General features: G+C 34.0%; 1 protein-coding gene across 1 annotated transcript in view; it reads right to left on the bottom strand.

Annotated features, from left to right (window-relative positions):
* MED14 (mediator complex subunit 14) overlaps positions 1-26,585 on the bottom strand; it is a 59,719-nt gene that overhangs the window by 21,135 nt on the left and 11,999 nt on the right. Inside the window, exons 4-16 of the mRNA XM_074300822.1 lie at positions 25,150-25,313; positions 24,529-24,658; positions 23,586-23,714; positions 21,056-21,163; positions 20,102-20,234; positions 19,148-19,298; positions 16,658-16,769; positions 13,941-14,066; positions 12,673-12,751; positions 10,084-10,243; positions 8,398-8,592; positions 7,929-8,063; positions 4,793-4,869 (exon numbers count right to left, since the gene is read on the bottom strand). Of these exons, the coding sequence (XP_074156923.1) occupies positions 4,793-4,869; positions 7,929-8,063; positions 8,398-8,592; positions 10,084-10,243; positions 12,673-12,751; positions 13,941-14,066; positions 16,658-16,769; positions 19,148-19,298; positions 20,102-20,234; positions 21,056-21,163; positions 23,586-23,714; positions 24,529-24,658; positions 25,150-25,313 (1,699 nt within the window). The remainder of the gene's footprint in view (positions 1-4,792; positions 4,870-7,928; positions 8,064-8,397; positions 8,593-10,083; positions 10,244-12,672; positions 12,752-13,940; positions 14,067-16,657; positions 16,770-19,147; positions 19,299-20,101; positions 20,235-21,055; positions 21,164-23,585; positions 23,715-24,528; positions 24,659-25,149; positions 25,314-26,585) is intronic.

Raw genomic sequence — 26,585 nt, 5'->3', positions numbered from 1 at the left:
ATGTAATAACAGGACTCCTTGCTTCTAATTTTTCTCCACAACAATCCCTCATACCACTATCAGATTAATTTTCAACGTGCAAAAATAATACTGTATCTTCATTCTGGTCAAAAACCTTCAGATCTCCATGATCATTATTGCTATTCAACACTGCTAGAAATGTTAATTATAACAGTAAAACAACAAACGGTTAGCTTTTTTAAAAAGGCATCTAGATGGCAGAGTGCACAGAGGATCAGATCTACATTCTGGAAGAACTAAGCCCAGATTCTGTCACAGATACTTATTAGCTGTGTGACACCTGCGCAAGTCAACAAGCCTTTTTGCCTTAGTTTCTTCATTTGTAAAATGCTGACAATCTCATCCACCTGTTCAGATTGTTGTGAGGATGAAATGAGATACTTTAAGACTTTTTGCAAACCTTAAAAGTAATATAGAAATGCTGACTTTTATCATTATTTAAAAAGTAGAATAAATAAGCATAAGAAAGAGAAAGTAAAACCACTTTCTTGAAGATGATATTATAATATATTTAAAGTATACCCTAGAGAGAAAATTAAAATATTAAGTAAAATAATAGTTTCAGCAGAGTTACAACATATAAAATAAGTATGTCTGTATATTAAGAAATTATTTTTGGATCTATGAATGGGGATGAGTTTGTGCCTAAATAAGTGATAGGGACAGCATCACACAAATTTAAAAGTTAGAAGAGAGATAAGGGGGAAAAATTCTTAGAGCAAATTTCTTTGATAAAGGTCTCATTTCCAAGATAAATAAAAAATTGATTCAAAATAATTATAAGGTTAAGAGCCATTCCCCAATTGACAAAAATAATAGTAATAGCTAGCATTTACATAATGCTTTTAAAATTTACAAAGTGATTAACAAGTATTATCTTATTTCATTCTCACAATAATCCTGGATTAAGGGTACTATTATTCTCATCTTACAGATGAGAAATCTGGGGCTTACCTCAGGGCTCACACAATGATTTGTCCAACATTACACATATAATTCTGCCATTTGCATTCAGGTCTTCCTGACTCTGGGATCAATGCTCTATCCACTTATTATTTAACTACTTAACCTTAAAAATTATCAAAGGATATGAACAGGCAATTTCAAAAAGGATAAATCAAAGCGATCAACAATCTCATAAATAAAAGATGCTCTAAAAATCATTAAAAATTAAAGTAACGAAAATGAAACTCTGACGTCCTTCCTCCCTCACCTATCAGACTAGCAAAGATAATGAAAAAAGAAAATAACAATTGTTGGAGGAGCTGCAAGAAAATTCTCTATTTCATTGGGTGGATTTGTGACTAGGTTCCAGTCATTTTGGAAAGCCATTTGGAAATATTATGTCTAAAAAAATGATCAAACTGAGCATACTCTTTGATCCAGTTACACTACTATTAGACCAATACTTCAAACAAAGAAGAACCAATACATACAATATATCTACAACAGCTCTTTTCAAGGTAACCAAAAATTGGAAACTAAGGGATATAAGATATCTACCTTTTAGGGGTAAGACTAAAGAAAGTGTGTAATAATAATGGAATGTAATTTTGACATAAGAAAAAATGAAACAGAGTAGCTCCAGAGAAAACTGGGATGACTGCCATGAACTGATACAGAGAAGTGAATACAAAAAACTAAATAGAAAAATCTAAACAATGAAAGCATCTTAAGAGAAAAATAACCTTGAAAGACCACCAAAATCACCAAAATGCTAAGTTAAATCTAAAAGAATGAAGATGGAAACACTTACACACACCTCCTAACAGAGGGAGGATGAACAAACCACAGAAAGAAAGAGATAGCTCATGGCTGATGTGAGAATTTATTTTGTTGGACCATTTATCTACATACTTAAGGCTTTTGTTTCCTTTCTTTTTATGTAATTTATTTGGTCAACATAGGTGGTAATAAGTGGATCAGATTAATTTTATAAAATGCTTATTAATTTAAGTAAAAACAATAAACTTAAAAAAAAAAAAAAAACCTTTACTGGCCCTTTACTGCCTGTCAAGTAAAGATCAAACTACTTAGGCTAGCATTCAAATCCCTCCAGAGTCTGATACAATCTCACAATATGAAACATTTCCATATATCCCATAACCTAAACAAACTGTTATTCTGTGTATATGCCCTGCCTTTCCTAACCTCTGTGCTTTTGTTCATTCCATAAAGACTACTTCTTCACATACCCTTCATGTTCCCTTTCTAATTTGTTCAAATTCTCATACTGGCTTAAAAACAACCTATTCCAAAAAGTTACTAAGTCTTCACTAACTGGTCACCTTACACCTACAAAAACATCTGTGATCACAGGTTTACAACTGGAAAGCACCTCAGAAAGCCACATACTTAAAACTCTTCACAAATCTGAAAGCTGTGGCAAAGCATTAAAATGGAAGCCACACTTGGATATTCTAGAAAGGTCAGATGGGATTCTGAAGGATAAGAGTTGAGCAGGGGAATAGAAAGCTAAGACTCTGGCCAAATTGTTCTTTTTTTTTTTTTCCTCAAGCATATTTACTATAAAATTTTTTTAAACTGGGGAGTTGGGTAAGTATACAAGGTCAAAAAAGGAAGCCCATAATTCTAGCAATAATCATTTTAAGCATCAAATATCTAAGTGGTAAGGGCACAAAGACAAATATCAAACAGTTCCTGCCCTTGAGGAGGTTAATCATTTGAACAGGGAAGATAAGCTATATGTATATGTATAAAATATATGCAAAATAACCACAATGTAATTTTTTTGGAGAAAGGCACTATGAGCTGGGGGTAGGAGAGAGAAGGACTTAACCCAGGAGAGATTTCACAGAGAAGTAACAGCTGAACTGAGCTGCAAAAGAAATTAAGGATTTTAAAGGGAGAGAGGTAAAAGAGGATGCTCACTCCAAGCATAGGGGACAGATACTGAGATGGGAGATGTAGAGTTATGTGAGAGGAATAGCAAAGGCTAGTTTGGCTGAGCTGCAAAGAGTGTGAATTACATAAAATAGAACTGCAAAGATATGTTGAAACTGATTGTGACAGGCTTTAAATGCCAAAATTCAGGGGTCTGTATTTGATCCAAGGGAAAATAACATGATCAAACCAAAGTTTTAGGTATATCAATTTGGCAACTGTGTAAATGACCTAGTAAAAAAGGGAGAGATTTGAGGAAGGGTTGTGTTACAATCTAGACAAGTAACTATGAGGAAATGCACCAGGTGATGTTTCAATGAATGGGTGAAGAAGAGACACACTACAGGGGTCAGCAGTGGTGGGAGTGTAAAAAGACAGTGTTTTGGAGATATATGAAGAATAAGAGTTGAGGATGACTTCAAGCTTGAGAACCCGGTAGACTTGAAGGAAATTGGGGTACTTGGGAAAGAGGAAGGTTAGATAATGAGGTCTGTTTTTAGACATACTGAGTTTAAAAAATGCTGGAGCTTAGGGGACTGGCTAGATGAGAATATATAGATCTGAGAATTATTTGCATAAATTATTTGCATTGATAATTGATAACTAAATCCATAGATGATATCAGCAAGAGAGTTTAGGAAAAGAAGAAAGACTATTAGGGTATATCCAAGAGTAAAGATCAGTATATATGACCAAAAAATGAAGGCTGGGAAGAGGCAATCAGACAGGTAGGAGAACAAACAGAAAGCACTGTCTCAAAACCTAGAGAGAAAAAAAGTATATAGAAGAAGTGGGTGATCAACAGTCACATGCCACACAGAGTTCAAGAAGGATGAGGACAGAGAACAGATCATCAAATATGAACATTTAAAAGAGCATTGGTGACTCTAGAATGAGTATTTTCAGATAATTATTGAGGTCAGAAGCCATATTACAATGAGCTGAGAAAGAGAGTAGAGGAAGTAAAAGCAAAAAGTATAGCCTGATTTTGGGAAGACTTCTTCATTAATGGTTAGATAAAAGAATTTAGGAAATCTTAAATCATGAAATGGTGTGACCATCCTTACAATGTGGTTTTACTTCAAACAAAGTCCCTCCATAAGTATATACAAAAAGAATAAGAATTTACAAAGAATCTTGTGTCAAATTATAATAAATTCAATAACTTAAGCAATGTGGTTATTTATATTATAAAGCAACAACTGGAAAAGTAACACAGAACTATACAATGAATGCTACATACTTAACAATTAGCCTAATTTCTTCATATATCTGGAGGGGACAGAAATTAGATCTGTGATTTAATTGGCATAGGAAACTCCTCTGTGAGACTTCCTCTACCAAAGCAGATCAGCCTGGAACCTTGAGAGGTTAAAGATAATATGGCAAAGATAATAGCGGGGTTTGCCACTTCTTTTCAGCTCATTTTACATATGAGGAAACTGAGATAAACAGGGTTAAGTGACTTGCTCAAGTTCAGCAATGGAACTGATAATATAATCATACAATATTCTGTGCTATCTGTGTGAACCAGTCGCAATCCCAAGGTACAAAAGTACTGAGGGAAATCTTTTTAAGGCAGCAGTAGGCCCTCACAATTCTTTAAGTTAAGAATAATTCTTCACCACCACTGGTCTCATTTACCCACCCGATTAATCCCTACTCAATGATTTTGTAAGAGAACTGATAACCGTAAGTAATTAAATTTATATATCTATATACTCATATATAAGTAAAACATAATTATGTCTCTTACATAGAAAAGGAATTCCATTTCCTTAGGGTTTTTTTTTTTTTTTAAAGCAGTTCTTTAGGGAAGTGCTACTCAACTTGTTTTAGAAAATGAAATTCACTAAAACATTCTTACTTTAATAAACGAATAGCATGGCTGAAACCATCTCCTTCTACTTGTACTCCTTGATGTGGAATCTCCATATTACATAACTAAAAGAAAAAAAAAAATCAAGTTATACAAAACCTTTTACAAACTCCCTTAAGTCTTATTTCTTTTACGAGAGGGATATTAGTTTTTAGTAACACTTTTAAAATGAGAAATTGCATGTGCATTAGAAAATATTAACTATAAAATGTTGATACATGGGAGAACTTACACACCTAAAGGAGCAGATGTCTAAGTTCTTTTTTTCTCATTCATTCATGCCATTCCCTTCCAAGCAGCTCTGTGGATGTATCTGTTCCAATGATCCTCAAAAATGTATGTAACTATTTCAGGGAACGTAACATAATCTTTTGAATATTCTCAAAGATGAGAGTCAAATTTTAATCTCCCTAAAGAAAGAATTTACTTTTTTTAAAAAGCTAAAAGTCATTTAGAGCCAAGTCTGGCAAATAAAGTCTGTTGATCATGCTGCATAATTGTCTTTGGCAAAACAAAAATAAGATGAATCTAATACTGTAACTGACTCTGAGGTTTACGAAGTGGTTCTACTAAACATGCATACATGTACATATGGGTATGCACTTGTGTGTGAACCCTAAGTGTCCCATGTACATATGGGTATGCACTTGTGTGTGAACCCTCAGTGTCCCAAAAGTACAGAATTAAGTTATTAAAACTATTCTTAACAATTAAAGCTGCAAGTTGCACTAAGAGTTTTGGGAGATGCAGAATACTGAACTTTTTCTATCATTATTCTCCTCTCATCTCATTTCTAACTCTCCCCCCACCCCCAAGCTGGGGTTAAGTGACTTACCCAGGGTCACACAGCTAGGAAGTGTTAAGTGTCTGAGATCAGATTTGAACTTGGGTCCTCCTGAATTCAGGGCTGGTGCTCTATCTACTGCGCCACCTAGCTGCCCCCTTATTTCTAACTCAAACTTTATATCAACTAGCTTGTAACTTCTCACAATATACAAATTTCTACCAAATTAAACATATTTCTTGTGTGATCTATTTAAATAGAAACAAGACAATTTCCCAACTGTCTTTATTTGATCAATGGTCTAATCCAATTGCATATAGATAGGTGAAAATTAATGAATATAAATACAGAATTTATTATCTAGTTTCATACCTGAAACTATGGTTTACTGTTTAAAGTGATCCTGGAACTAACCAAGTTTGGAGACAGTTATTAAGCTGCTCGGGGACATTTTTTCTAGGTTGGAGAATACATACGAGGCTAAGAGATGCTTCTATCAAATCCAAAAATGGGTCTATTTTTTCAAAATGTAAAAATTATTTATCTGGGTGGTAAAAGAAGAAGAATCCAAGTCTTTTCTAACATAGGAGTTATCAACTCAAATTTCATTAATAAGCCCTCTACAATGTAAATAATGCCTCCTACCCCAATGGTTAAGCCTACTATCAGTCATCACAATGAGTTACTTTAATCAAACAACTCTACTAGTTCATCTTGTTGTTCAATCATTTCAGTTGTGTTTTGAGTCTTCATAACCCCATTTGGGGTTTTCTTGGCAAAAGGTATTAGAGGGGTTTGCCATTTCTTTCTACAGCTCATTTTACATATGAGGAAACTGAGACAAACAGGATTAAGTGACTTGTCCAAAGTCACACAGCTAGTTGTCTGAGACCATAATTGAACCCAGGAAGTTGAATCTCCCTGACTCCAGATCCAGCATTCTACACACTAAATAACCTAGACTCTTCTTTGGCACCCAGAAAACCACAGAATAGGAGTTTTAATTAAAAAAAAAAAAGTAAGCATTTTTGGCAGAATGGGGGAACTGAGTGTTGGGAAAGAAGAGTGCCAAGATATGAGGAGAGCCTCATTGAAAATCTTAGCTTAGGTCCTCTATAGAAAATCAAGGAAAATTATCTTGTATATCTTATACATTGTTAATTCAACTAACTGCATGAAAATAGGTAGTAGCACATGCTAGGTCAGCTAAAAATTTAGCTGCATTCTTTTTACCAGCTTGAATAGAAGATAGTTCTAGGTCCTAGGTCACAGCTACTGATTGATGACAGAGAAGGGAGAATAAGAGAAATGGAGCAGGTCACCCTCTTTTTTGGCCTGTAAGTGCTCCAAGGACTCCAAAGTTCTCTATTTCCCCCCACCAATTACCAATGACTTGTTAGTTCCACATTTTGGAGTTTTTAATGTTTTATTCCAACAAAGAGAATGTCTTCCTTCAGTTTTAGAGAGGATAGTTTCCATTCACAATGTGTGGGAGTGGCAAAGGGAAAGGACAGGCTGCAAATGAATCATTTTATGCTGCTTCTGGAATTTACTCCCCACGGTTTCCACAAGCACTAGAAGTTGTGTGCTGATGACTTCCTCTTCTAGTCTCTTGACTCATATTGAATGAGACAAGCTTTTGATTTTGGCCAATGGCTTAAGAGCTTTTATATTTCTACAAAGTTCTAGTCAAATTATTTTAACCGTACCTGACATTTTTCTAGGGTTTCTACCAGTAGAATGCAAACATTCCTAGGATCTAAGAAAGTGGAATCAGAGCTTTAGAGCTGAAAAGAGCCTTAGAGGTTATCAAGCCTAGATCCCTCATTTTACAGAGAAGGAAACTGAGGCACAGAGAAGTTAAATGATTTGCCCAAGATTACACAACAGTAAAAGGCAGAATTGGAATCCAGGTCTTCTGACTCCAAGTCTGGCACTCAATCCTCCATCCCATGCTGATTTTATCTACTAGAAGAAAGTCTCTGTCCTACCATTTCCTATAGTGAAAAATTACCTACCCAAAAGGTTATAAAACTGATCATTTATGTTCAAAAGTCTTTAGCTAGCAAGAATGTTAATCTTCTCCTATTAAGAATTTAGCTTCACACATATAGGAAATGTCAAAGTGATAAGCAAAAGATGACAAGAGTATAAACATTTGCTTTTGATGATGTCATAAGAATCACATGCATATTATACAACTTGTAATAACTTCACAACAACAATAAAAATAATTTGCAAACATTTCAGTTTCCTTAAAGGGAACCATTTAGACTTGAAAAGACTTAGCCTAAAAGCAGGGAAAGGGAAAAGTAACAAAACAAACTTAAAAATCCTTACTTCCATACGAAGTCCTATAAATGGCATATTTGTGTCACATACAGCTACAAAGTGAGCTAGAACTTTATTGAAGGCACACATTTCTCCTGATTGTTTGAGTTTTTTGGACTCTACAGGATTTGGATCGCCAGATAACTAAAATTGAAGTAAAGAATACAAGTAAATAAAAATTCTTTTGAAACAACTGCTTTAAGACAATTTTCTAAGTTATCACATCACAATTCAGTTTTAAAAGACATGCTACAAAATATTTAGAATGACACACTTAACAATACTATATCACCAAGGTGGCTTCTGGTTTCTTAATGAGTTATAAAATCCAAATATTTAAGAAAATGTTCCATTTTTACATAAATCAAACTATCCCTTATAAATTCAAGCTAATTCATTCTAAGGTTAGGGTTGATTAGTTTCACACATCAATAGGTTCCCGACAATGTCAAATTCCATGATAAATGGCCTCCCTTACCTTGCGTTTGACACCTGTTCTTACTTGTTTCCCAGCTTTTGGGTCCAGTAGTCGCTCTTCAATATTCGTTTTAAATTGTTGTAATAACAAAGCAGTGGCTGGACTTTCATCTCCTTCTGCAGAGCTCACAGAGAGAAAATGATACTTGTACTCCAACTCTGTGGGGTTGCTAGGAACTTCAAACATTTCTACCACCTAAACATTAATAAATAAAATCTCAGACACAGAAAATTAAATGTCAACAATTAAAACAATTTACTTAATGAGGCATTTTATTTATTCCTTTTCTAATTTCAAATGGTGCTGTGAAATAAAAATCCAATGTGGGATTCTACATAAGGATTAGTGAATCATTTCAAATTATATATACAAAATATACAAAAATGCATGCTACTAAATCTGTCAGAATTGAAACCTAGCAGATGAGGCAAGAAAAACCAAAAATAAACAAAATCTACCAGTTAGGAGCAAATACTAGTGTATACTAAATGTAAGAAGGCTTCAAGATTTTGACACAGTGACTGATAAAGTACTGTCACATCAGCATTGCTAACGTCAAATTCTTAGTCTATCACCCTAAAAAAAATTTAAAGAAGGGTCACCTTAGTGGTTGCGAAATGAATTCCAGTGGAGAAGGCCCTATGCATTGCAGAGGCTATTATGGCAGCAGCTATGTAGCTGACCAATTTTAGCTCAATAAATAAGTCAGATCATTAAGACATTGCAACAGCTTGTCTACCCTCTCCTCTTTTTAATTCATGTTTCCATAGTCTTTTTACTTTGTACTCTGAGTCACAAAGAATTATTTTCAAATCCTGTCTTAGACATTTACTAGTTGTATGACACTGGGCAAGTCACTTACATTCCTGGATCTCAGTTTACTTATCTGTAAAATGAGAGGTAGGACCAGATGGCCTCTGAGGTACCTTATGGCTCTAAATTTATGTTACCATAATTATTTTTTGTGTCTAATTTAGGTGATAAATCTAGTGTATTAGTATATAGTATTTATAAATAAATATACAATCAGAAGTCAAGTATAATATTAAAAAAATAATAAGAAAACCACCTTTTCATCCCATTTAGTATGATTTACAAACAAAATGTAAAAGCATTAGGTATACTGAGAGCAGAATCATCTTATTTGAAGTCTAACATACTCCTTAAAAATAAAAAAAAGGGAGTGGAGGTCAGGCAGTTGGGCAGTAGATAGAGCATCTGCCCTAGAGTCAGGAGGACCTGAGTTCAAATTCAGCTTCAGACACTTGACACTTACTAGCTGTGTGACCTTAGGCAAGTCATTTAATCCTGACTGCCTTGCCAAAAAAAAAAAAAAAAAAAAAAAAAAAAAATTATCTTAACTGAAATTTAATTGTCTCTGTGTGTGTACTTAAAAGCAGGAAATATGAGTAGAACTCCACATTAAAAAGTAAATAGGATTAATGTCCAATCAAGGTATTTCACAATTTAAACTTGGCCATCCAAGGTTGGCCACCAAGTGAATATTCTCAATCTCAGTAACTAAAGAAAATAATCTTTTAAGGCACAATGGAGCTTCCTTTGCAAGAAATTAATATTCACATCAATGAACTCATGGTATTCTGAAAGTAATAAAGAAGCCAGGGAAGTGACAAACTTAATGAACCCTATAAAGATTGATCAGAAAAGTCCCATTTAGTTACTTACAATGTAATATTGTGGGAGTCGAGTGAGTTTGATAAACAGTTTATTCTTTGAAAGATTTCCAACAGGATGAGTTGAGTAATTAGAAAGCTGCAAAGTTTCACTGCACATTATAGGGAGATGTTTTATAGACTGTTTGCATCGTTGTTGTCCAAGCCAAAATCTTAATTAAAAAAAGCAAAAACCCAAAACAAAGTAATTATTAGAAAAACAGACTATTCTGGTTAACCTGGAATGACAGATTAAGACTACAAAAATCACTCTCATTACGAACAACCAATCAAGTAAATTAATACAAATTTCAAGTACCACTAAAAGGACACATTAATAAATAGAGGGGACAAGCTTCAAATGCTTGTCTTCTCTATTTATCTGTGGTTTAGACAAGCTTTAAATAAGAGAAATGTCTCAATTATGAGACAGTAGAAATGATTGGTAAGAGAAATTCATAGAATTTTTTTTTAGCTTACGAACAGCAAAACTAAGTAACCTCTTAGATTCTTAACCTGGTCTATGAACTTTAAAAAATATCGATAACTATATTTCAACATAATTGGTTTCCTTTATGATCCTCTGTATTTTATTTAATGCATTTAAAAATTACTCTGAAGAAAAACAGATTGACAAAGGGATCAACATCTTTCTAATTCAATCGTGAATTCTCTAAAAAAACTTACAAAATGATGTGTGTAAAGGATCCCATATTATTATTGATGTTGTCAAGGGGCTATTCCATATAAATGATTTTCCAAAAAAATGGAATTTATCCCTTAGGATAACTTCTGATTTTCAGTATTTTGAAAAGGAATGTTTCTGAAACAAATTATAAACGCTGCCTTCTTAAAAAAAGAAAATATTAGGGGAAGCTAATTGGTACAGTGGATAGAGCACCAGCCCCAAAGTCAGGAGGATCTGAGTTCAAATGTGGCGTGAGACACTTAACACTTCTTCCCTGTATGAACCTGGCCAAGTCACTTAACCCCATTTGTTTCAGAAAAAAAAATTTTTTGACTTGATTGTATTTTTCTTGATAACAAATGCTCATTACGAATACTACTTATTATACTCACTTTAAAACAGTATTGTCCCACATGTTTGTCCCTATATATATATTAAAAAAAGTACCTCAAACTGTTAATGTGTTTTGAATTTGGCTCACTGCCTTCACTTTTTGCTACCTTGAAATATTCTCCTATAATTTTCCTTTACTTTCTCAGTTATCAGATAAATAAGCATGAGTTGATTCATGGCTTTTGGGACTTATGCTATCCTAACCTCATTATTGTATCACCCTCCTTAAAAAAAAAAAAAAAAACCAAGAAAACCCCAAATCTTCCTATCTCTTGGCTGTGTTTTACAATGTTTTAAATATACTTCAGATTTACTTATTCATTATTCAAAAAAAAAAAAAAAAAAAAAGTAGCTGGTCAAAATTTATAGGGATTAATATCAAACTAGTAGAGGAAAACAAGAGCTTTTGATACTCCCCCCCCCCAAAAAAAATCCGACCCCTACCCAATGGCAACAAAAATAACACTTTTGTTCTTAAAAATTTTCTTGAAATAGGGCAAATACCACAGTATTTTCAAAAGCATGAGGGGGGAGGGGAAGGGGGATTATGCATGGGGAAAGGGGGAAAACTAAAAAAGGAGTATAATGAGGTCTTTCTACCATCCTCAGGATAAATACCAAAGAATTCCCTTTCACTACAATCCTTTCATACTTAAACTCATAACTAAACTCCTTTTAAGAAAGGGTTCAATTACACATATTTAAACTACATCAGATTACTTGCAGAGATGGGATGGCAGAGGAGGGAGGGAGGGTTGAAAATGATATTTCTATATATTTTTAAAGATAAAATACTTTTGAAAAAAAAATTTTTTAAAGGGTTCAAGATAAAGATGCCTTAAAGCAAATTCTATCTTGAAGTGAACAAAGATATGGTGTATTAAGATTAACTTTAATGACATTTTGACCAAAAAAGATGATTTTTCCATACAGTGAGGGTTTTTTCTGAATAAACACTTTACAAATTATCACTTATCCAGTAGATTTCTGCCTAGCAACTGCTCGATGTGATGGATTCTTATTGTTATTTATGCCTTCTGATTTCATTGCATGCTCCAAGATACCATCCATTATATGAATTCATAAGCAGTTACTTCTAGAAGAACAGTTCTGCTCCTTGATTTTTTGGGAGTCAGAGTGCAACTTATCAAAATTCTAAGGAAAGATTTTTTTCAAATGAGAAAGATGTGAGATTTTAGTTAAATTTTTCTCCTATGAGGCAAAAACCTTGTTAACAATTACTCAATGAAGTTAACAATATATTGGAAAAAATACATACATATATGAATATATGTGTGTGTGTGTGTGTATATGCATATTTACATACAACCTCATTTAAAATAAACAACAACAAAACCTTTCTGGACTATAATTAAAATGCAAAAATACTAGTCAACCTCAGCATAAATTAAAAAGTAGATTTCCAAGAAATAAAATTAAACTGAAGGAAAGGAAAAGAATGTGAAAAGCAACAAATAAAGTTTAAGCTAGTTCTCATATGTCTTAAAAAATAAAGCTTACTTGAGCTGTTGAATCCAAGGGATGATTCTTTTCATATCATCATTCACAGATTTTTCTATGTCATCCAGAGTTGCCTGGTCTAAAAAGATAAAGCTTTTCATTAGTTGCTTAAATGAATAAAATCTTTTATACATAAACCTTTTAAAGAATGGAATAAAAAAAAATAGTTTTTTTAAAAGTCTTATTTTTTAATCACAAATATGAGGTCAAATAAACAGCAAGGAACAAATGAAAAATTTAAATGATCATATATCATAAGTTATGTTTGCTTAATTTGTACCCATATCAAAACTAAGTCAAATTTTAGCCACATTGATAGGAGTCAGCCAAGTTCTCCTTCCCCAGGCTACTGCTGGAATAACAACAGGCATAGTGATGCATGGAAACCATGGTGGAGAAGGCTTAACTTACAGTAAAACTAAACACAAAGCTGAAATTAATTTTAGGGGAAATCTTTTCAAGAAAATGTTAGTATATTAAATATATTAACTATCATATACAATATTTTGAAAGTGAGTTTTTGATAAGTGAGCCATTAGTTCTAAAAGACCAATGCATATTCAAATTGGAGCCCAAGATTATTAACATCTATGAGTTATTAAAAATCAACATAATGTAACTTTTTTATAACACTAGTGTCAAAAGGCAAAATACACTATGGGTGAACTGTTAGAACAAGTTTTTAATTCAATAAGCTTGCTCTTTTTGAAGGACATAATTTCATCTATTAAATTAAGAGGATGTTAAGGTTAAAGACTACAAAGCTAAAACCTATTTTATACAGAAGTGAAAAGTAAGCAGCAAATTCATGGGGGGGGGGAGGTAATATTTTAGTTTCCAAAATTATTAAAGTCTTTTAATCACAGATATTTTCATATTAAAATGTTACAGAACTTGGTTTAGTTATAAAGTAAAACTTCTGTAATTCCAGAACAATTTCCTTCTTTAGAAACCACTAGTAAATCATAGGCAGAACCTGTTAGGTAAACAATTAGCTTTTTACTTTGAAGCATAAATACTAAGCAAATTGTAAATTCTTAAAATAGTTCAATAAAACTGAAATACTACAAATACAGTGGTAATATATTAACAGAAGCAATAGCTCATATAAACTTAGGGTTATTCTTTCTATCATATGTTATATCCTTTCACTGTTGCCACTTCTTTCAACACCAAATACTTGGGAAAATGTACATCTTTTCCATTTTTAATAGACATGGCTTAAATAAATAAATACAATGAGTGATTGTAATAGTTTATCAACCTACCAAGTCCATAAAGCATCAGTTGGAACATTCCAGAATGCAAGTCTACAAAAATATGTAGGCATTCTGAGCGGCTACAGGGCTCCAAGATGGGAACGACAAGAGTTGGAAGTGCAGTCTCTATGAAAGCTAAACAGTCAAAAGTTAAAATTTACATCCCCATATTTTAAATTAAAGATCAACTCTAAAAAAAAATAACATAAATAAGTTATATCCATGATGCATCCCCAAAACAAAACAGGCAAGTTTGTTAAATATGGGACACTACTATATTATAAATAGGAAGAATGCAATTTTCGAGTAGAGATTAAATGTACTACTCCCAAAATCTGCAGCAAAAATAAGAGAGGGGAAAAAAAAAAAGATATATATATATATATATCTTTTGTTGGAATGGAATACTCTTAGCCTTATGGGATCTACTTACTACTACTTACTACCCTACTCAGTGTGCTAATATAATGTTAATTTTGAAAAGATTTCTTTCAGGCCATTTCTCCCCATTCCTAACCTCACCTTATAATTACAAAAGGAAGAATAGAAAAGAGATATTTAGGAAAACCTAAATATCTTGTAAAAAACCCTAAACTATCAGAAGGTACTAAATGCATATACACATTCAAAAAGTCAAATTTAAAAACAAACCAAAAAAACTTTCATTTTAAAACCCCTCAAATTTAAATGTACACTTTAGTTTAAAGTCACAGATAAGACTGGAATGTAAGCAACTGTTATAGGTATATCCCAAAGCTAAGTGCTTCTAAAAGGTCCAATTAACTTTTCTTTTATTCCCCCAATCATACATAGCAGAAATTCAGAGACATTAGATGCAATTAAGTACATGCAAACCAAGTGCCAGTCAGACGGAGAATAAAAAAGATATTAGGAAGTTATGGGCAAAAAATATTATGAAATGACAGCTCTAGTGATCTAAGCCCTCTAAGAATTATGGTACAGCAGAAAGAACATTGTTCTCAGGAGAATCCAGTCCTGGTTCTGCCACCAATTAACCAACTCTATGACAAAGGGCAAGTTGGACCCTTCTCGGTACTAATTACTTCAAAATCAAAGAATTAGGGATGGAAATAACTCCAGAAATCATCTGGTAAAAAAAAACCCTGATTTTTCAGAAAAAGAAAGGGAGGGCCAGGGAGATTAAATGATTTACCCAAAATAATACAGCTACTATTCTATCCATCAGAGGGGGATCTGAACTAAAGCCTGCTAATTCTGGAGTCAGTATTCTGCCTACTATACTGCAGTCCCTCAGAAAGGAACAAAATCTCTGCTACCTATCAGAGACAACTGTCAGAGTAAAATGCATATATTCTAGCTGTCCTATAAGAGTTTAACCTTCTTAAGGGCACAACAATTATATGCATACAACAGACACTTATTAAACATTTGCTGAACGGAAACAAGATGCTTTGAAAAATGTATAGAATAGTTCAAGATTCAAATACTACTTGCATTGCCATTATTATAGTATTCCTAATTCCTATTATCAGAAACAACACCAACATCTCATTAAATTAAAAAACGCTGACAGTTCAAGCACAGCTGGAATGTAGTTTCCTTTCAAGTTAATAAGGAAAACGGGATTTACTAAGTAAATTATTGGGAATTAAGACTTCAGAAAAAATATCTGATATATGTAAAAATTAGAAAAAATCTTTTTATTTTAGGATCATCAGATCAGACTGAGTTAAAGGAACATTAGTGCTCACCTAGTTCATCTCCCCTGATTTTACAGCTGAGGAAACTGAGACCCAAAGAGGTTACCAGAGGTGAAACTTGAATTCATAAATTAAATGTTCCTTCTAATATACCATGAAGCCTCCCAGTTTCAAGTATATTTTATTTAGCAAACATTTATTAAGTGCCTATTACATGAAAGACACTGTCCTGGGCAGAAGATACAAAGACAAAAATGAAATAGTTCCTGTCCTTAAAAATTCTACATTTTGCTGGGGGATACAACATGCAAAAAAGCAAAAAGATAAGAGACAGAACCCTAATAACTAGAGGGAATCAGGACAGGTTTCATACAGGAATTAAGTTGAACACAAGCTGAGCTTTGAAGGAAGCTAAGAATTCTACTTTGTGTTATTATATGTAATTGAAAGCAAAAAAAAAAAAAAAAATCAAATTTATTTTTGTAATAAACTAGATATAACAAACTCACATTAGCTTCCTCCACTCATCTGAATTCATAGTCCTTTAAAAATCTAATGAAAAACACTCACAGCTTCAATTCAAATATATGCCAGACATTGGGCTTAAGGGGCACACAAATAATCAAAGCATGATTCCTGTCCTCAAAGCTACTGATTTTATACTACAACTATTACTACTAGTTGATATTAAGTTTCAGGGGCAATGCCCCACCACTACTGGTCCAATTGGTTAGGGTGACCCTAGCCAAGTCATTTAATTTCTGAGTGCCCCTAGCAACTTTGAAAGACTACATGTTGCAGAAAAGGTATCAATGTGCCCAGGTCCAGAAGCTGCCGTTGCTAATGAATGTATCTGATTAAATAAAAATGACATTAGCATACTACACAAAACAGAATTTCTACTTAATCAAAGTCCTAACCCTTGAATACAAACTACTGTATGCCAGCAGTCAAGTTAAGTTGAAATCACATTTTAATGCAAAGCTTTCATAAAGAACAAACTTATTTCAAAAGAATGAGTAAATGTTAATAAAAAGGACATACAATTTTCATTGGCATTGAAACCTTTAAGAATGGACTTCAGCTCCTGGAGTTTCTGATGAGACCTTGCATGTACACTATCAATTAAAAGTTTTTCTATTGATAAGTGATCAATCTGCAGAAATAAGAAAACAACTTTTTATGTTAAGAACTTAAGCCCAAATTAAGAGAATTTAAAACATTAAAGTTGATTAACAATTCATATCTTTATTTTTAAAACTTCACAATCATCTTGAAATAAGTATACTTGCTAAGTAACATTATTAAGAGTTCCTTGAGAATTTTTAATGCAAATTAGCCAAATTTTAAATAATTTAAATGTGCCTTTTATGAAAAGGCTAAGCTAATTTTCAAATTATAACATGTTAATAGAATATATTAAAAAAGATAAACTTCACAAGTTTGCAAAATAATATGAACAAATTTCATGTTCCAGCTCTGTTCTCATGTATAATACTAGCAGATCACAACGTTTTCAAACCTTAGTTCTGTCATTTGTAAAATGGGGATACTAATCTTTACATTAAATTTGTTCTAGAATTTGTATCTGTTGTCTCATTGCGGCTTGGGAACTAAGTCTCCTCCCTGCTAAAAGTTTAGCAACCAGTTTACCTGAAGTATGAAGAATTTGGGGGCCCACAGAAAGTGGTTATAACTACTTTCCATGTTTCATCTTAATAAAGATAAGTAGTCACAGAGACAAAATCCCAATTGCATCAAGTACTAAATATTTAGTTCTTTATACCCTATACTTCCCAGGACTCATAAGTTACAATGAGATCATTTCTGCAGAGTGCCTTTTAAACCATGTTTGAGCCAGACCAGAGATTTCAACTTGTGAGGTAACTGTCCCTACCAATGCAGATCAGTAACTATTCAGCAATTTATATTCTCTGCAGCCCTAAGAGATTAAGTGACTTGTACAGGATCATATAGTCAATTATGGTGGGATCTGAACTAAAGTCTTTTTTAATTCTGAGACTAACTGGCCTCTATTTTATCTTTTTAAACCACAAAATCTTTTTTTAAAGTAGCAATTTCAGGGTCTTGGGAGCTGTAAGAGCAGGAATTTACCTCAAATACTTTGCTTTCCACTCTCCCTGCCACCTCTAGCTCCCCAGTTTCCCAGCACTATGTCCTGCTAAAGCCTTCCTCTTACCCCCATGGATGTCACTATGGAAGAAGAGTTCTAGGATGACAGAAGTGAATTTAATCACCAATACCCTGGCAGCCTTGTCCAGGCCCAAAGGAGTCTCCTATGACAGCCTGAGACCCATGAGAGTTTCATGGTTATAGCCTGAAGTCCTCAAAAAAGGTGGCATGAATTCCTGACACAACAGCCATAGTCACTGTTACGTTGTCTCAGTTCTCTTTGCTTGAGGATTACCATGACATGTACCCCCATGAACTGAGAGCAATAAAACCCCTCCCATATATGGCTTCCCACTCTCTCCCCATCTGCCCTAGACTCCTAAGCCATGCCCTTTCCTCAGTCCTCTTCCCTCCCCACATTCATTGTCAGGGTGCTGGATGCTGCCTCAACCTGGAACTTTCAGGACTTGGGACCCAACAGTACCCTCTTCAACCCTCAGCTGCTAGCCTTCCAGATTAATCCTGAACCGAGGCCAAATCCTGAATGGAATCTGAACCTACAGCAGCAGCAAGGTTAAGTACTTTGCATAATGTGTCCAAGGACCCCAGAAGCCTAGGCTCCAGGGCCTTCCAGGTCATTATTTTCTTTCTTACTGAAGCTCTCAATGGCAGAGGAAAGCTGGAACCACCGCACCCAGAGTCTCCTAAAGGAAATGACTGTGGAACCTACTTCTATCACAGGAAAAGCCACCTCTCTTCAGACACAGGTGCCTGCTTGCCCTTCTTCCGACTACTGTCTACAATTATTTGCGAGGGGCAGTTAGTTTAAGTATCTAGCAGCATGATCCTTTGCCAGCAGGGCTCAGGACTGTGAACTACTCCCAGGCTTCTGCCCTGTTCTTGGATAGAATTGCCTTCCCCCACAGAAGTCAGGCTCTCCCTTTTTCCCCTCACCCTTTTTATTGTCCCTTACCCCAATTTTTTGGTTTTTTTTTCTTAAGAGTATGACTCCTTGAGGTTCCTCCCTGCTTTCTGAGAGACTCTAGAAAAATTACTCACTTTCTTGGACCTTTTTTTCTTATATTAAATGGAAAAGAAAAATCTTCTTACATTTAAAATGATATCTTAGTGAATTTGAAATTATCAAATTCCAAAATTAAATGGCAATTTCTACCTGGAATTACTATCATATAGGTTTTATCCCTTCTAGGCTGAAAATTCCGAGAACTAAAATTATCAATTCTCACCTCTGGGTTCCCAAAGTCTTTCACATAATAATTTTATAGCAAGTTTCCTAAATGGTTTTATGAAAAGTTTGTTGAAGAGTTTCTGATAAGGCTAATATACTCAAAATAAGGTGGATTATACTCACTTAAACAGCTAATACAAATATGTACTTACTTTCATGGCTCTTTCTACTAATTTGGAGTCAGAAGCTGGCAGGGGAGGATCATGAAAAATCTGTAAAGGTTTGGAGACATCATTCTCATCAATTTTGATTGTGACCTTGTGGACAGAGGCAATCCCTGTTTTTCTCCCAAGGACCTGTTGACTTAACAGAAAACTGAAGTGTTAAATATGTTAATGTTTGCTTTGAGAACAAACTTTCGATGTTACAATGCATTTTGAAAGCTATGTTTCATGTTACATTTGTATTTGCTTGACATTTTTAGCTACCATGGAGATACAATTTAAAGTACATATAAAACAAACTTCTGTGTTTATCTGTGATATCATTTCTCATCCTTTTACTATAAAAGAGTAATATCAGTCATACATTATGATGAAGAATGCAAGGATAGTAGCTGTCTAATTAATACTTATTCCAAAATCCTAAAAAAGAGAAAGTTTTATCAGTATATAACCTTCTGTAAGAGAATTTTAGAGAATGTCAACATTTCAAATGTGTGTGTGTGTGTGTGTGTGCACATATATATTTTAAAGTATACAAGGTGTCCCAAAATTCTTATTGCAGTTTAAAGGAATTAAACCATGAAAGCTTTAAAATTGATAAGTTTTTTGGGACACTTGTACATAAAGACAGGAAAATTCAACAGATTAATAAAATTATTTGACATGAAATTTGTCAAATAATTAACAAGTTCTTTTAAAAATCCAGCTTAAGGTAGAAGAGAATTATATTGTTCCTCAAAGTTTTGAGAAATGTGAACAAATCAAATATAATAAAAAAGAAATATTTATATTTTAGAGGTATTGGTCACAGAGTCATGAGCTGAAGAGACCCAAATGTCACTTAAATGATGAGGACTGTACTTTGCATAAATATATAACAGAAATGAGAAATAGAAAAATGTGATTTAATAGCAAAAGTTAAGTGGAAACAGTTTTACTTACTTCCAAACTGTGAGTGAGAGGCACTTTCCAGCATGATACTTCTCTACTTGAACAAGATCACCCCAACGTTCTCGAATTAGCATTAGAGTTTGTGAATGTAATACTTCTAATTGAAGTGATAAACAGAAAGAATCTGATAAACAAAGTTAAGAACAAAAGCAAAAGTCTCCTATTCAAAAATCATTGGCTACTTGTTTCAATCAAAGAGGTGTAACTTATTTTTAAAACAACACCTGACAGAAAAGTTGGCTAGAAAACAAATTTATATTGTTTGAATCATGTCATTTCACTGACTTACATCATAGAATTAGGAGAAAGATCGTGGGACTACTTTTGACTCTATTACGAAACAATATAAACAAATAGTAAGTAATGTAGTCAGTCCCTCCTACCAAATCTAAAAAATGAGGCATACGAAGTAAAAATAACTTTTCTTCTTTCACAAAAAAAAGTTACAAAATACAAATAGCAGAAAACATTGAGAGAGAGAGCAAGATTTCTGAGAAAGATCTATTCTTTCACATTTATCTGGCTTTCTACAAACTGTCAAACAAACTCTATCCTGTCAAGAAAAGACTGAAACCATCTTTCCCATCTTTTCAAAAGTTCGAGAAATTAGAGAAACTATCAATACAACTTTAAATGAGAACTTAAAATAGCAGCAAGTTGCCTACCTCTTTGTGGAAATGTTAAGAATTTCCATTTCCATGCTATAAAAAATATAGACATTTATGCATTATAGACAGACCTACTAATACTACTTTTCACTATTCTCTATTAATATTTTTTCCCATTTGTCAAGCCAGTATAATCTTAGCTTAAAAGTGGAATTTCAGTGTATTTGAGTATTAAAAAAACAATCAGTAAATAGCCTACCACAATTAAGGATTAAGAACAAAAAAGGTAATAAGAAAGCTGTATCTGAAACTACCAGCTCTATTTTCAAAAAGATACGTAGGCAATTGTACATGTCCTGAAGAGGTTTGTCATCAGCAAACAGCCTAGATTGGACCAACTGATGAATAAAACTGATCTGCATACTATGGACCAAAGCACGACCATCTATATTAGGAAGAGGAAGCAAGAAAAACAAATTAATCACAATTTTACAAATTATGGAAATGTGAAAACATTTTTACAAGCATATGATAAAAATGGGAGACTAAAAAGCTGGCCTTAAAAGATCTGAGATCCAAGCCCTGACTGATGCATCCTGTAAAAATACAAAAATCTTTATTTAAAACCTCACTTCTCTTAGCAAATGTGCAATGCATGATCTGAAATAATGAAGGAAATTTCTTCAACTGAGAATTCCTTATCTAAATAAAGTCACAAGATTGTAGTGCCCATCCTCTACACTACGTGATAAAAACAAACAGGAAGTAAAGAGAAATAAATGCTATATGAACTGAAATAAAATGAATAGAAATGCAATCTGTTGTCAATGGAAACCAAAACATACTTCAAAGACTAAAAAAGAGAAATACATCTCCTTAGTAGATTTCATTCATTAACAGTTAATTGTGATAATCTTCCAAAAATGTTTAAATAAACAGAAAAAACTAAAGAATTATTATTATTCCACAGAACATATATCTATGAAAAGTAATGCCATTATAGTTTGGTAGATACAAAGTCAGCATTGGTGACTGAAAGACCCGAGTCCAAGTTCTGCTTCTGACAAGTACTAAATACATGTTCATTGGAAAGTCATAGCTTAAGTGACTCAAGCAATACTCTATTATTATTAAAAATTGCTGAAAAGTCACTGATGTGCAGATGTGAAAATTATAGGTCCAAACCAAAAAAAAAAAAAAAAAAAAAAAAAAAGGTGGGGAGCAGGGAGAAGTTACATGTTTCGGGTGTAATGGAAATTTCTGATTTCTGATTCTTGATTTAACAGTCTCATCTGATCAAAATCGGATTCATGGGAAAATAATGTTAACTGAAAGTCAGTTCCCTTTTCCTTTCTTCTAGCTGTGAGGTTGAGTCAACCAAAAAAAGGCCCATGGGACATTTCCTTAAATACACTTAAATCCTTAAAAATTCCTTAGATAAGGAGCCAGAGAACACTCTAAACTGTCTCTGACTTCTTGTTGACAAGTAAATCTTCTTTCTTAATCAGCCTATTTATGAACTCCTAAATGTAGCTTAATCTGTAACCTGCTATTGGAATTTATTTGGACTTCCGGCCAAGATGGCGGCGTGGAGGCAGACAGCTGCTTGAGCTCCTCGTTTTCTCTCAGAACTTACTTCATGACAAGCCTCTGACTTAATGCTTGACCCAGAAAGAAATCCACAAATTATCACCAAGAGAAGACATCCTTGAAAGTCGCCAGAAAAGGTCTGTGTTTGTTCGGGGGAGGGTCAATCAGACTGGGCGCAGACTGAGGGCAGACAGCCAGAGCAAGACAGGCAGCTCACACAGCTCAGACCAGAGGGGGAGGGGTGTGATCTCTGCCGTTTCTGTGAAAGGGCTTTTGCCCCAGTGTGGATGCTCCGTCTTGGCAGCAAGCCAGGAGCGGTGGAGAGGGTGTAAACACCGGAGGTGAAGATTAAAACCCCAGAAAGCCAGCGTCTCTCAGAGCCCGGCCACCCCCAACCTCCACCTGGACTGACTCGGTGCGTTCTAGGAGCCTCAGAGAGCAGACTCAGTACAGTCATTGCTGTTCTGTTAGTGGCTCTCTGCTGCCCTACCCCCAGTCTGTAGAGGAAGCCCATTAATAACATCCAGCCCCATCCCCCGCAAAACAGACCAATTGTTTCTCTTGTCAGTTTGTTTTCTTTGATTCCTACTCTGACAAAATGAACAAAAAATTCAAAAGGGCTCTAACCATTGACAGCTTCTGTGTGGAGAGGGAGCAGACTTCAAATGCTGAGGAGACTAGGAACAGACTGTCCCCAGATGTATCCCCTGGGAGGGATATAAGCTGCTCCTCAATACAAAAGAACCTCATAGAGGAAATCAAAAAGGCTCTCACAAGAGAGCTGGAAGAGAAATGGGAAAAGGAAAGGGAAGCTTGGAAAGAGAGCCTGGAGAAGTCATCCCATGCACTCAAAGGAATTTATTTGACATGGTCTGTTTTCCCAGGGGATGTATAAATTAAGATTTCATTTAAATTTATTTAAATTTTATGACATTGGTAAAAACATATTACTATGAATCTACCTTTTCTTTAATTCTTATAACAAGGAGGAATGTATAAGATTGCAATATGTTAAAGAATTATCTCTGTCACTAAAGTAATTTTGCGCAAATGAAGCCTAGCTAAAATCTTCATGAGGGTTCAGAGGTTTTGACCAAAACCTAAAGGTATGGTTAAGCATAAGAATAAAACCTATGTTTTTATTTTGATAATTTCTTCATTGTGATGAATGTGTTTTGGAAGCAGTCACCTGCTCCATGAAAGAGAAGATATTTCTCCTGTAACATGGGGGTACAAAAATGATAAAATACTTTAAGAATAACTTTTTGTGGATTTACCTCCAGTCTCCTTATCTTCAACCAGAATTTCCAATTTGAGAAGGCGCCAAGGGACATCAGGATCATCTCCCATTACTGTCAAAGTGGCTTCAAACTCTCCTTCTACTCGAAACTTTACCCGACCATTTGCTGCATGATTTTTATCAGTTTAAGAGTAAAAGGGGAAAAAAAAGAAAAAATTTTTTTCTTAGTTTGCTTACTGAATAAACTTTTTTTTTTTCAGTTTAGATATGAGAAGAATTAAAATACAGTTGAAAAATGTTTGTGACAACACAACATTAATAGGTATACGCTAATTCTTTTATGTTCTTTTCAACTGCAAAGGTCAATAGGCAGGGCCTCTATCTTTATACTTATTTATGTTGCATCCCATAATACACAAATCTAATCATGTCACATCCTACTTGATATATTCCAGTGACTGTCTATTTCCTCTGGGATCAAATATAAAATTCCTCTTTTCAACATTTAGATTACCCTCCCAGGTCATTTTCTCCAAGTTTAGCTGCTCCTCCAGTCTGAAGGCAGGGACTGTAGTTTTCCCTAGCACTTAGCACAGGCCTGAAACATCTGAGGTACTTGAATGTCTGAATTACCTGCAGCCTAGCAACATGCTACGTCTTTGAAAACCATAGGTGCTAATTATATGTATTTATTAAATACTGTTTTATTAATGAAAAACAAGAAAAAAAATACTTTTTCTCCCTGCATCGTTCACGTTCTCATTATTCTTTTTCTTGTACTGTCTTTTCAATCGCTTTTTCTTTTGTCATGCCTCTTTAATTCTCTACTACTTTCAAAGTGAGAGGTCTTAATTTACAATCTTTACAGATTATAACATATGATATATATGTTAATATTTTAAACACTTCAAACTCAAGCTGGGAAGAAAAAGAAATCATTTAAATAAAATTACTCTTTAGGAGAAAGTTCAGATCCATACCCACTGTAAGATTTGCCAGCTGAGGAGGGAGATCTGTAGTTACTAGTCGATGTCTAAGAATCTGGTTCAGCTGATGAAGAGTGGTCTGTTTCTCAGTTTTGGTAATAGGATCAGGAGGAATGATTTTATCCTAAAAAGGTATATTCAAAAGTTAGTTTAGAAAGATACAAAATGTTATTTTTCACATGTACCTGAGAAAACCCAGCTGTTTTCTGAATTTGAATTTGTTTTTTTTTGTTTTTTGTTTTTTTAACAAGAATCAACATTTAGTTTACAGGTTACATTAGTTTTATCTTCTTATTCTATTCTTGGAACTACTTCAAAGTAAATGCACTAGTTATATTTTAACACTAACATTAAACTTTCAAGTGATTAATTCCATTAAAAAAAATCATAGGCATAATTAGTTTATGGAATTTTCACTTTAAATATTTTTCATTCCAATAACTTATTTCCTTATGTCTTCCCCAAAACAAAATAAATGATTTTTAAAGTATTTGTATTTTGGTTCCAATTAATTTAATGTAAAAATGTATTTGTAGTGGCAAAATGAAATAATACCAAATAACCAAACACTATAGAAAAAAATGTTTTTAAAAATATACTAAAAAAAACTCTTACCCTAATGCAGGTTGGTAGACGTGGATAAGACCCAGTGGTCAATACATCAATGGCATAAGGGATAGCAAAACTGGGTAGACGTGCATGGACCAATGCATCTCTAGCCAACGATGCCAGACGATCAGCAGTGTCAACAAAAAGGATTGCTTGTTGATCTAAAAAAACTTGATATCATCTTTAAAGGAAAGTTAAATGTTATGCTTCTTGAAAACTATTTAATTTTCATATTATTTACTCATTCTTAGGTTAAAATGTTAAATAAAAAATAAATAATGAAAATTAAAATATTTCTAATGCAATATAATTTAAAAGACAAAAAAATGAAAAATAGTTGCCAGAAAGATCATTTAACACCACCCTTTTGAAATCTTCCCAATTGGTTTTACTTTTTTATCTACAAGTACTACAGAAATAATGGTTGTTAAGAATCCTTAGGGCAGCTAGTTGGTGCAATGGTAGAGCACCAGCCCTGAAGTCAGGAGGACCTGAGTTCAAATATGATCTTAGATACTTAATACTTCCTAGCTCTGTGACCCTGGGCAAGTTACTTAACCCCAATTGACTCAGCAAAAAAAAAAAAAAAAAAAAAAAAAAAAGCTAAATGAAATTTAGAATCTTTTAATCTCACAAACTAAGGGGTTAAAAATATGTGCTAATATGCAATTTTACTTCCTCTGTGATTTTTTTTTTTTTTATTAGTGTAGGGAGTTCCTGGAAAAGAACTTCCTTTGGCAATATAGAGCTTTACTTTCTGGAGTCTTAGAGTAGCCTAGGGCACTTAGAAGTTAAGTGACTTGTCCACACTTGAGTCCATGTCTTACTGACTGATGCCACTTTTTGGTCACTTCTTCTGCACTTCCTTGTTATGGTTAGAAGATAGGAGGTAGGGCATAAGAGTCAGGAAGACAAGGGTTCCAGCTTTATCTCTAACCGAACTTTTAGTGATTCAGTAACTCTTTTTTTTTTTTCCCCCTCAGTAACTCTTCTCTCCTCCCCCCCCCCCCCCCCCCCCCAGTAACTCTTAAGATAGCAAGCTGTAGCTTGGTGTTTGTTGGTGATAGAAATTTCCACGCAAGGAATTCCCCTATGCTGATAAAATCAAAGATCTGGACCAAACTCTCTGGAACTCTCTAAATTATAAGAGACCTTAAGGAATTATGGGACTGAAGTTAGGAGAAACAGCAAGGTAAGTCTTAAAAGAGTAACACAAGTGATAACTGTAGCTACTGGAACAAATGAGATCACCAATGAAAGGATAGAGAGAATAGAACAAAAACCTTGGGATGACTACATGGGATGAAGAGTTTAGTCAAGTGGCATATAAGATCACTTCCAAGTTTAAGTTTATGAATCAATGAATCCCTTTCATATCTTTCCTAATAAGTCAACCTACCCTCTACTTAAAAACTTAATGTTCATTTTTTTTTTTTTTGGGG

The sequence above is a fragment of the Sminthopsis crassicaudata genome, chromosome 3 (assembly GCF_048593235.1).
Source record: "Sminthopsis crassicaudata isolate SCR6 chromosome 3, ASM4859323v1, whole genome shotgun sequence".
NCBI lineage: Eukaryota > Metazoa > Chordata > Mammalia > Dasyuromorphia > Dasyuridae > Sminthopsis > Sminthopsis crassicaudata.
Note: the sequence above shows the minus strand (reverse complement) of the source record. Positions and strands in the feature narration are given on the sequence as shown.